The sequence below is a fragment of the Pseudorasbora parva genome, chromosome 16 (genome assembly GCF_024679245.1).
Source record: "Pseudorasbora parva isolate DD20220531a chromosome 16, ASM2467924v1, whole genome shotgun sequence".
Classification (NCBI taxonomy): domain Eukaryota; kingdom Metazoa; phylum Chordata; class Actinopteri; order Cypriniformes; family Gobionidae; genus Pseudorasbora; species Pseudorasbora parva.
In genome coordinates this window covers 42,848,504-42,860,782 of record NC_090187.1, presented here as the reverse complement: position 1 = coordinate 42,860,782, position 12,279 = coordinate 42,848,504, and the positions used below count along the sequence as shown (strand labels likewise).

Here is a 12,279-nt window from a genome sequence, read left to right as displayed (position 1 = left end):
GGACATCAGAGATCTTGTAAAAAGAGGCATTATCAGATCACTTTAAAGCTGTATTGCACTCAGCCCTACCATTAAATATCTCTTAACATGAACACTTTCAGATAGAGCACAAATGTTTTTGTTAGAGAGAAACATGTGAGTAACAAGCAAAAGGGTCGTGTTTAGAAAGTAACTAACACACACATAGAAGTGTTACCAAAAGGTGTGTGTGTTATGCTAACGTGAGGTGTTAGCTGGTATTGTTTATCTAAAGCTTTTGGTTTAGTTTGACTCATTCATCTCCACTGACAGTGTTGGCATGTGATCATCTTACAAACAAGCCAAACCTCTCTCTCGCGACTTCTTTTTGTCGATTTAGTTATTTCTCATATCTCACTGGCATTTGAACATGTTCAGATTTTGAGATTGTCCATTCACAGCTCAATAAGTGTCTATTGATATTGTTAGAGTCTGAAGAAGGAGCTGACTGTTATATAGATGATGCATTTATGGTGTTGTCTTTCTGCAGGTTTATCGACCTTCACTCAGCAGCCATCATCAATCATGGTTATGGAGAGATCGGTCGCACGGTTCGCCTGTAAAATCATTGCCACGCCCCCACCAATCATCACCTGGGAGTTTAACAGAGTCACTTTACCACTGGCCACTGAAAGGTAAAACTCCGCCCACCTACCAGAGGGAGGAGGGGCTTATTCAGTCTCTCCAGAAAGACTTGATTATGCGATCGCAGGATTCAATGCATAATCAGCCAAAGTACTCCGCACTTTCGCCGCATAAATTGCCGATTTTCACGCACAAAATATGCGGGGCTTGCATGATTTCATAATCCACACATTTTCATTGCTAAAAAAGTCACATATATCTTAACAGAAAGAGTTGAAAAATGTTGCGTTTACTTCACTCAAGAGCAGCCATTTCCCCCTATTACCATGGGCACGTTATGAAGTGACATAATTACGCGACGTGAACATAATCGAAAGCAACAAACCCCGTCTGTGAGCTACGCAGTTATAGGCTGAATCCGAAATCGCCCCCCATACCCTCAAATAGGGGATTATTTGAAGGGACTGCCATTTGTAGTGGTGTCCAAAACCATAGTGGACGTTATCGAGTGCACTCATTCAATCCCACAATGCACCGCAATAATGAGTGTACAACCGATGTACACACAGCGGCTGTCCGACTTCATGCACTCGTTTGATACAGTCGCATACAGTAGTCCGGCCAGGATATTGCCATTTAAAAGTTGGTTTTGCAGCCCTCAACTGATGTTGATGTTGACATGTTGTGTTTTGGCCTGAAGCTCCGCCCTCCACCTATCGACCAATCATGAAGTCAGAAGTGTTTTGGCTTCCGGGTTGCCTGATCTGCTCTAGTTACCACAGCTGCAGATCTACAAACATTCCTGCAGGATCCTGCAGCATATCTGGCAACCTCGAGTCAGGGGGAGGGGGAGAGGGGATACACCTGCAGTACCAGTTTTGGCCGCAATCTTACATACACTTCTTTAAATAATGCTGCGTGTTTCAAGGCACTTTAGTGGGACTTTAATTTGACTTATAATTTATTATAATATATATATATATATTAATACATGTTCTTGGTTTAATTGTGATTGATTCATTAGTGCATGTTATTCTAAGTAGATAAAGAGAAGAATGATGTACCTGATGGTCTTTATGTGAATGTTTGCATGTCCAGAATCACAGTGCTGCCCAGCGGCGTTTTACAAATTCAGGGAGTTGAACAGAGCGACGCTGGGAGTTATCGGTGTGTGGCGACTAACATCGCCAGTCGACGCCGGAGTGCTGAGGCCACGCTAACCGTGACCGCAGGTTAGACAACAACCTACACATGTTGCTCACAACAGTATGTTCACAATTGCTTTCATTTACCCTTAGGCAAGGCAAGTTTATTTGTATAGCACATTTCATACCCAATGGCAACTCAAAGTGCTTTACATAGAAGTTAATTAAAACAGTGGTAACAAATGCATGAGAAAAAAGAATACCATAAAAATTAAAAACAAGGATAGTTAAAACAGTTGTAAAGATAATAAAACAATAAATTGGTCAGATCCACAATAATGGTCTGAAATAAAAATAAAACATTCTTCAGTTTACAGCCTACATACATGTACCATCTTAATAAGAACACCTCTCCTTCATTTCTTTCTCAAACACGTTCATAGCATCCATTTTAATTGCTATTCTCTAAATTTTTACTCAAGAACGTTCTTGTTAAACCCATTTTCACTCACCATACCTTTCCAAAGATTTCAAACCTTTATGTCAAACTTGCTATTTCCATCAAACCCAGTTTTCACTCATCATATTTAACTCAAATGAACATATACAATATTAATAACCAAAGATAAGAACAAAGGTAAACTAAAACAATTATAAAAGGAATAAACAGATCAGATAGGGTGCAATCAGTCGGATAAACAGTGGCACAGTGCTGATTTAGTAAAAGCACAGCTAAACAGATGTGTTGAGTCTGGATTTAAATGTGGCTACTGTTGGAGCACTTACCATCTTTTTACTTCTCACTAGCTCCATCTCCCAGAGTTCCCCAAAGGCCTCGAATCATTGCCGGTCCGCAGAATCTGACCGTGTCGGTTCACAGCACGGCTCTGCTGGAGTGCATGGCGACCGGAAGTCCTCGCCCGCTGATCTCATGGAGCCGGGCCGACCATAAATCCATTGATGTTCACAAAACGAAGGTTCTTGGCAATGGAAACCTGCTCATATCCGACGTGAAACCCCAGCACGCAGGAATCTACTTTTGCAGAGCGACTACACCTGGAACCAGAAACTACACAATCGCAGCCGCTAATATAACTGTGCTAGGTAGAGTCTAAGTGATGATTTATGGCCCATAAAAATATTTGGTAAACACTACAAATCAAAAGTTTGGAATAATTCCGATTTTTTTTCTTCTGCTCACCAAGGCTGCATTTATTTGATCAAAAATACAGTAAAACGTGAAATATTATTGTAATTTTTAAACATATGTTTTCTGTGTGAATATATAGTAAAGTGTAATTTATTCCTGTAATTGAGGCTGAATTTATCATCATTACTCCAGTCTTCACTATCACATGATCCTTTAAAAATCCTTCTAATATGATGATGATTTGATGCTCAAGAAACAATTATGATTATTATTAATGTTGAAAACAGTTCATATTTTTATTCTAATAATATTTAACAATATTACTGTTTTTACTGGGGATGTGCGCAACAACTAATTTCATAAACTTTTATATAGGCATTTTTACAACTGACTAGTCTAAAGCAAAGCTGTTTCATATTTATTTTATTTTAATCAAACAAAGGTATAAAAAAAATCTGAATTATTCAAAACTTTTGCCCACTACACTGCAAAAAATGCATTTCTTACTTAGTATTTTTGTCTTGTTTCTAGTCAAAATATCTAAAAATTCTTACATTAAGAAGACAAATTATTGTCTCGTTTTGGGAAAAAATAACTCAATATTAAGAGAGTTTTTGCTTAAAATAAGATCAATAATCTGCCAGTGGGGTAAGCAAAATAATGTTGTTTTAAGAACATTTTTCTTACCCCATTAGCAGATTATTTTGATTATTTTAATCAAAAACTCTCTTAATATTGAGTTATTTTTTCCCAAAACAAGACAATTACTTTTGCTTGTCTAGTAAATACTTCTTGTTTAAAGAATTTGTAGATGTTTGGACTAAAAGCAAGACAAAAATACTAAGTAAGAAAAGCATTTTTTGCAGTGTAGTGTAGATTGCACAAATACATGTCTGTGGTTTTCTGTTTGTGCAGCGCCTCCATCTCTCGTGGAGTGGCCGGAAAGCGTGACCCGACCCAGGGCCGGCACCGCCCGTTTTGTGTGTGTGGCAGAGGGACTTCCCACCCCTCAGATCACATGGCTGAAGAACGGTGAACCCGTTCACTCAAACGGACGCATCAAGATGTATAACAGGTACTGCATGTGAAATACAGTGTGCAATCAGTGCACTCAAAACTAGGGCTGTGAGATATTGAAGACAAATGTGATATGCAATATCTCGTTAAATAATGCGATACGATATTGCTATTAGTTTGTAAAATCTATTTAAATTATGTTAAAAAAAAAAAATAATTAAAACAGAGAATGAAACAATTTGTGGGAAACAATTCTTTCTGGGAAAAGAAAGCATCGCTACAACAACAGCAGTTTTCCGGCAAACATTTATGTCACAAATCGTTCACTTTTCGGTGTGTGTGTGTGTGTGTGTGTGTGTGTGTGTGTGTGTGTGTGTGTGTGTGTGTGTGTGTGTGTGTGTGTGTGTGTGTGTGTGTGTTCGCAAATTATGGCATTTAATAACTCTTTTTAACGTCAAGCAAATCCCATAAATAACAGTCGTATGCCCGGTCTATTCTCTGCTCAATGTGTCGACCTAAAATGTACACTTTTCACAATATTGAAGTGGCCTATTAAAATCATTCAGATATTGCGTGCCGTTGCGACATGCATATTGCGAAATGTACTATTGGGATATTTTGATAATTTCGATATATTGTACAGCCCTATTCAGAACATGCATTAAGAGAAACAATAAATGTGTCTGTTTTTATAATCGTTCCACACGCCTCACAGCAGCTCTGAATGTCTTGGACACTTTCTGACAGACAAGCTGCTGTCTTAAAATAAGTGCACATTTCATTTGTTTCTATTTGACTTTGAGTTGAATTGTACGTGTTGAGCTGACGTTGCTTGAATTGGCTCGTTTGTCTGCTGGAAACTCTGTCCTGCTGAAATATTCATCAGCTGGTTTCTTATGTGGAACAAGAGAGGGTTAATTATTCAGCGCTCTGCTAATGGTGTTTGAGCTGATTTTCTCTTTGATTTTCCTCTTATTTGTTTTTCTGTCTAGGTTTGTTACTGGATCCTGAAAGCAGGGGGGGGGGGGGGGGGGGTGTTAGTGCTATTGACTTGCTTATTTCCACGTCACCATGCCCATGTTAAACATGCATGTTAACATTTGCATGTTTTATTTTATTCTCAGTTCTTGCATCTACAGAAATACAAATTTTACAAAAAAATGTTATGTAAAAATATATATTATATATATTAATATAAAAAATTGTATGAATTTTTCATAAATTATAAAAAAATCCACCCAAATTCATATACACTAATATAATATAATATAATATAATATAATATAATATAATATAATATAATATAATATAATATAATATAATATAATAAAATATAATATAATATAATATAATATAATATAATATAATTTATTATTTTATAATAATATTTTCCTTAAATTATAATATTAAATAAAGAAAAAATGTTATACATTTACCCCCAAATACACAGTAATGAGATAGTAAAATGCTTATTTTTTACAAAGACAATGCAAAAATGTTTTTAATAAGATTCTAATAATATAATATTTTTATTTTCCTTATTATATTATGTTTTCATTACTCCCCATGGTAAGTCTCATGCTTAATCTAATATAATGTGTTTTTCAATATATTTTTTGAAATGAGCTTAAATTAAAGCCAGTGGAAAAAATACTGTTAAATATTAAATATAATTTTTAATGCATTACAGTTATTTTGAATTTGGGAGTCAAATGTGCTAATTAAAAAAAAAAGAAAATAATGGAAAAAAAAGTGACTGGTCTCAGTAAGATTCATTTTCTTTATGCAAAAGAAACATTTTGGGGTAGAATATTGCTGGGATTTGTGAGATAAATCAATAAATCAACATCTTAAGGCACACAGTAAATTAGCAAAGTTAATGGAAAACACTCTTGTTGTGTGTGTTCACAGTAAGCTAGTGATAAACCAGATTATTCCGGAAGATGACGGCATATACCAGTGTGAGGCGGAGAACGAGCAGGGTTCGGTTCTGGCCATGGCTCGTCTGATCGTAGTGATGTCGGACAACCGGCCCAGCGCGCCCAGAAACGTGCGAGCCGACACCGTGTCCAGCTCCGCCATCTTGCTGGCCTGGGAGAGACCCATGTACAACTCGGACAAAGTCATCGCCTACTCCGTGCACTACATGAAGGCAGAAGGTGAGAGTCTCCGATATAAACACAGAAATGTGGAGCGGTGAAAATGCTCCTGACATCCTCGTTTACGTCTCAGAAAAATATATGCATCTAGTTTTTATTTTTCAGTTCTTGCATCTACAAATATTCATGTTACTAAACAATTTTTTTTTATTATATTGTATAAAAGTATAATATAATATAATATAATATAATATAATATAATATAATATAATATAATATAATATAATATAATATAATATAATACTTTTCCTTAAATTATTAAATAAGTTATATAATCAGTTAGAATTTATATAAATTTTAACTTTTTTAAATTAAGTTTTTATGGATATATTGCTTCTAATTATACAATAATTAATATAATATAATATGATTTTTTTCTTAAATTATATTGCTTATAATTGTAATTATAATACTTTTCATAATATAATATAATTATGATATGATATGATACGATACGATACGATATGATACAATATAATTATAATATAATATAATTTAATTATGATGTGATAAGATATAATACGATATAATATAATATAATATAATATAATATAATATAATATAATATAATATAATATAATATAATTTAATTATGATGTGATAAGATATAATACGATATAATATAATATCATATAATATCATATAATATCATATAATATAATATCATATAATATATTATAATATAATATATGAATTTTCCTTAAATTATTATATTAAATAAAGAAAATTAAGCAAATTTTCTCACAAATGCAGTCCAGGAATGAGAATCTGATAGAAAACTTTTTTTTATTTTTTACATATTATATCAGGGCACTGAAGGCAGTGCAATGTTCTGGTAAGGAGAATTTGGGAGTAAAATGTCTTTAATTGTTTGTGAAAGTGATAAATGCTCTCTCTCCATTCGTAAAGTCACTTTTGGACAAAAACGCTTGTGCATTTTTAAATGCATTGACAGTGTTTTTAGATTTTGAGAAAGACGTCCCAATAAAAGAGCTGCATGCCTGTGGGGAGATAAGGATGAGAAGACAATGAGATGTCCAACAGGAACTGTTCTGACAAGTGTGAAATCCTTATTAGGGATTTTGCCGGTTGCACTTGGACTTCCAGAATTCAGGCTATTATTGGGAGAAGAATGGCTGTAGAGAAAGAGTACATGCTGCATCTGCTTTGGAGGGCAAAAAGCATCGGAAGTGATTGAAAGGGGTGCAAAAGAGGGCTAATTATCCCGAGTGTTGGAGTGTCTTAATCTAACCCTGAAGAGGCTTTAGTGGGTTTGTCTCTGTGCGTCAGAGTCAAAGTCTTCAGTGTGGCCATTCAGCGCCGGAACAAGGTCTTTTCTGTTGACTGTCGAGTATCTTGTTTATTGGGTCCGAAATTCAGTTGGGGACTCAATGCTTTAGAGTGTTTCTTTTATTTGAGCATCTTAATGTGTGCTAATTAAAGTGTTATCAGGTGCAGTGGACCTGTGGGAAAACCAGCAGGTGGAATGTGCCTTTAGTTGCATTGATAAAGCGGTTAATTAAAGGAAGGCAAGGCTGATTGATTGAGTTGACATGTTTCCTTTTCAGTCGGCCCTGGGTTTTGAATAGCCACACAGATGTCAATGCATTTGTGAAGTGCATAGAGCTTGCTGCCTCTGGGTAGTTTAGTATCTGTGCATTTTATGCATAATGATATCTCAATATTTTCTGGGATTTTATTGATAAGGGTAGTTAGATTATATTTTGTCAGTGTGTTTATTGTGTTGGTACCTTGGCATGTTTAGGACCGGTTATTATTTGTATAGATTTTTACCTTTTATGGGCACTTTTACCTTTATAAAGCAATTATTTATGTATGTATTTAACCTAATTATATGTGTGCATAATCTTCTGTGTCAAATTCTTACATTTAATCAAATTAAATTAGTATAATGAGACACAATAGGGCTGTTACCAATCAAATAATATCAGTCTATAAAATGAATCTTTGCAATGCAGAGGGAACAGAGAATCTGAAGTGGCATTTAGATCATTTACAGAGACTGTTTAATGAGCTCAGGGCGACATGAATACATTTCACCTGCTGTTACTAATGCACAAACAATGTTTTGGTGCTTTAAACATAAAATGTTGAATATTTTGGAATAATTTTTCTTTTTAAATGAGAAGATGCTGGCCAGTAGGTGGCAGTGAGTCATTGTTAATGAGTGAGTCATTGTGATTCAACTGATTCATTGAAACTGCTGATTCATTCAGGAACAAAGAATTAGGAGCCTGGTCCCAAATGGCACACTTCATATGCATTTTCGGTCTTGTGGACTTACAATGGCTGCCATGTGTGTGTGTCCGTTAAGAAGACCGTAGGGCAAGAAAACTCGGATAGAAAACTCGGATAGCACAGTTTAGTTCCAACCCTAATCAAACACACCTGAACCAGCTTATCAATGCCTTCAGGATCACTAGAAAACTACAGGCAGGTGAGTTTTATCAGGGTTGGAGCTAAAGTCTTCAGGGCAGTGACTGCCCTCCATGGCCGAGTTTTCCCCTCCCTGCCGTGTCCCAGTTGTCATTTTAGGTCTCAAAAGGCTGTTTGCGAGTGTCCCCTTTGCAGTCGATATGAGCCCTCGATGCGCACTTTTGCCGAGCCCGCACTGTCGGACTTCTTCCCGACAGTCAAGCGGTGCTACATCGCAAAAGTACGGACTAGCAGGGAGACCGGAAGGGTTTAGGGTGCCATTTGGGACAGAGCCATTCAGTCATTGAATCATTCCTTCAAACAATTTTAGAGAATTTAGAGAAATGAATATTTCTCCCTCTCCGTTTAAAAATAATTACATTGTGCACACAACATAGTTTTCAAAAAAGTTGTTGTTTACATCAACCCACATGAATACGCGCCATCTTAACTATGCCAAACCTATAGGCGGCAATGTAGGAAGAAGGATAAAGCCATGCAAGCCAATCAGAATCCTCAAAATCGACAACAACGAATAGCACGAGCGACTTCCTGTTCCTTTTACAACAACGTTCCTTTGTCGTTTGTATTTATTGCTCCTCGATATAGTACAGCAGTTGTGTTTGCAAATCCAAACAGGCCAAAATCATTTGCACAAAAGTAAAAATGAGTACAACCGTAAGAGCATCCATGATCAAACAAACTCTAAGCATAGGGCGCTCACATGACGTAAGCATTTTCTGGCGCATAATGTGACCTTTGAGAACCTAAAACCCTGTTTCTCCCAGCTGACACGGCAACACATCACCGGCGTTTTCAGAAATCTCCACTTTGGCCAGAGTTTTTAGAAAATAATCGGTTTCTGGGATAAAAACGGCGTTTTCGTGTAAATGACAGGCCAAAATGCAGGGAAATATCTGTGTTTTCCCATTGTGTAAACAAGGCCTTAATGAGTGAGTCATTGAATCATTCATTCAAACGATTTGTTCGTTCAGTAATGACACACCACCATGTGTTGCTCAGAGAGTGCTGTGGCTTTGTTTGGAACAATTTATTTTGGCGAAATTGAGCAAAAATAGGTAATAGTGTGTCTAAAATTAACTTAAAGGATACCCAAAATCTTCATTTTCTCACCCTCAAGTTGTTCCAAACCTGTACGAGTTTTATTTGTTCTACTGAACACAAAAGAAGATATTTTGAAGAATGTTTGTAACAAGGCAGATAGAGCAACCATTGACTACCATAGTCATTGTCATTGTTACAAACATTCTTCTAAATATCTTCTTTTGTGTTCAGCAGAACAAAGAAACTCGTACAGGTTTGGATCAACTTGAGAGTGAGAAAATGAAGAGTTTATGAACTGTTTTATTTAAAATACACTTTTGTAATCATGCTGATATTTGGAGACACAACGGTACTCTTCATGATATATTGATTAGCTATATTAAACTATTAAATATAAAGTATAAAAGACATAGAGATATTTTTGCTCCTTATTTTGAATATTGCATTTAAATGCATTTTCATAGAGTAAATCACGGAGTGAAAGCGTGCGCTCTAAATGCACAATCGCACTAGTGTAACCTACTAGACTACTCTATAGTGTTTGTGTCTAGATGTGTTTGTGTAACATAAGGGACATACTTATATCGTCAGATCACACATTGTTAAAACTACAACCACGATATTATCGTAGATGACATACATCACACACCCCGATGCATAATACATTTACGCATGCATTTGGGATCGAGCACAGCTGAATGTGTCATGCTTTCCACAGATTGTGAAAGATTCAGGCTGTCTCCACAGGTCTAAATAACGAAGAGTACCAGATTGTCATCGGTAACGATACCACCCGCTACATCATTGATGACCTGGAGTCCGGGCGAAACTACACCTTTTACATCGTGGCGTACATGCCCATGGGTGCCAGTCGCATGTCGGACCACGTCATACAGCGCACGTTTGAGGACGGTGAGGACGGGATGAGGATCAGACTTACAAAAGATGTGTTTAGCCTCTGAAGACCAAACCAAACCTGAACAAAAGCATGCTCGTGATTAGTTAATCCTCTTCAATGGCCTCTTTAAAAGGTTAGTTCACCCAAAAATGAAATTGATATCATTAACTCCTCACCCTAATGTCGTTCCACACCCGTAAGACCTCCGTTCATTTTCACACACAATTTAAGATATTTTATATTTAGTCTGAGAGCGTAACTGTCCCCTTCCAGAAAGGTAATAAAAGCATCATCACAGTAGTCCATATGAGACATCAGTGGGTTAATTAGAGTCTCTTGAAGCATCCAAAATACATTTGGGTCCAAAAATAACAAAACTACGACTTCATTCAGCATTGTCTTCTCTCCTGTGTTTGTTTTCTATCCTCAAATAAAGATTCAAACGGTTATGAACCAGCTGATTCGGATCGCGTGTCAAACTGCTGAAATCACGTGACACTGGTGATCCGAATCATGAATCAATGCGCTGATTCATGACCGTTTGAATCTTTATTTGAGGATTGAAAACAAACCCGGAAGAGAAGACAATGCTGAATAAAGTCGTGTTTTTTGTTATTTTTGGACCCAAATGTATTTTGGATGCTTCAAGAGACTCTAATTAACCCACTGATGTCTCATATGGACTACTTTGATGATGTTTTTATTCCCTTTCTGGACATGGACAGTATAGTGTGCATACACTTAGATACGCTCTCGGACTAAATATAAAATATCTTAAACTGTGTCCCGAAGATGAACGGAGGTCTTACGGGTGTGGAACGACATTAGGGTGAGGAGTTAATGACATCAATTTCATTTTTGGGTGAACTAACCCTTTAAGAGTTTCTTATACATTTTTTTTGTTGCAAATCCATTTTATTTAGGAGTGAGCTTGTTTATATGCTTTTGAAACCATGCAACAATCATTGTATGCTTTATATAATGCTTAACACAAGCATTTTCTGTATGTAAATGTGGTCTGCTATGATTGGCTGACCTCTAATGGGTTTATTTCTGGTTTCTCTCTCCGTCTCAGTTCCCTTACGTGCTCCGGAGCTGAGCCTCACCAGCCGCAGTCCCACTGATATTCAGGTGTCGTGGCAGCCTCTGTCTCATAAGCTGAGCCGTGGCCGTGTGTCTGCGTATCGCCTCTCGTACAGGACGAGCTCAGATGAGACGCTCACACAGCTGGAGCTCTCGGGACTCAAAACCCATCAGCTCCTGGAGGGGCTTCAGCCCGACACCACATACCTGCTGCGGGTGGCGGCGGCGACCAGCGTGGGCTGGGGAGAGCCATCGGCCTGGACCACACACCGGACGCCGAAGACTTCCAGCACTAAAGGTGGATCTATCTATCTATCTATCTATCTATCTATCTATCTATCTATCTATCTATCTATCTATCTATCTATCTATCTATCTATCTATCTATCTATCTATCTATCTATCTATCTATCTATCTATCTATCTATCTATCTATCAAAAATTTGCAACAGACATGCTTTGAAAAGATTAGGGTGAATCCTCTTTCTCTTAGCTTTCGCCTGATAATCTTTTTAAGGCATTGCATTTGTTCCTGCATGACCTTTGACCCTCCTTCTCATCCACATTAGAAAGGATTTAGTCATGGAGTATAAAGCAAGAGCCGCAGGCCTCTACAGATCTTCCCTTTACCAGAGTCCCACCGCCGCCTCTCACATATCAGACTCTGTCAGGCCGTCACCTGTGATCTACAGGACCACACTCTGTTAGATTACTGTGGTTGAA

The 12,279-nt window shown here is 37.0% G+C and overlaps 1 protein-coding gene across 1 annotated transcript in view; it reads left to right on the top strand.

Annotated features, from left to right (window-relative positions):
- LOC137043054 (protogenin A) overlaps positions 1 to 12,279 on the top strand; it is a 63,910-nt gene that overhangs the window by 26,068 nt on the left and 25,563 nt on the right. Inside the window, exons 3-9 of the mRNA XM_067419115.1 lie at positions 509 to 653; positions 1,702 to 1,835; positions 2,556 to 2,852; positions 3,814 to 3,973; positions 5,827 to 6,074; positions 10,323 to 10,487; positions 11,549 to 11,854. Of these exons, the coding sequence (XP_067275216.1) occupies positions 509 to 653; positions 1,702 to 1,835; positions 2,556 to 2,852; positions 3,814 to 3,973; positions 5,827 to 6,074; positions 10,323 to 10,487; positions 11,549 to 11,854 (1,455 nt within the window). The remainder of the gene's footprint in view (positions 1 to 508; positions 654 to 1,701; positions 1,836 to 2,555; positions 2,853 to 3,813; positions 3,974 to 5,826; positions 6,075 to 10,322; positions 10,488 to 11,548; positions 11,855 to 12,279) is intronic.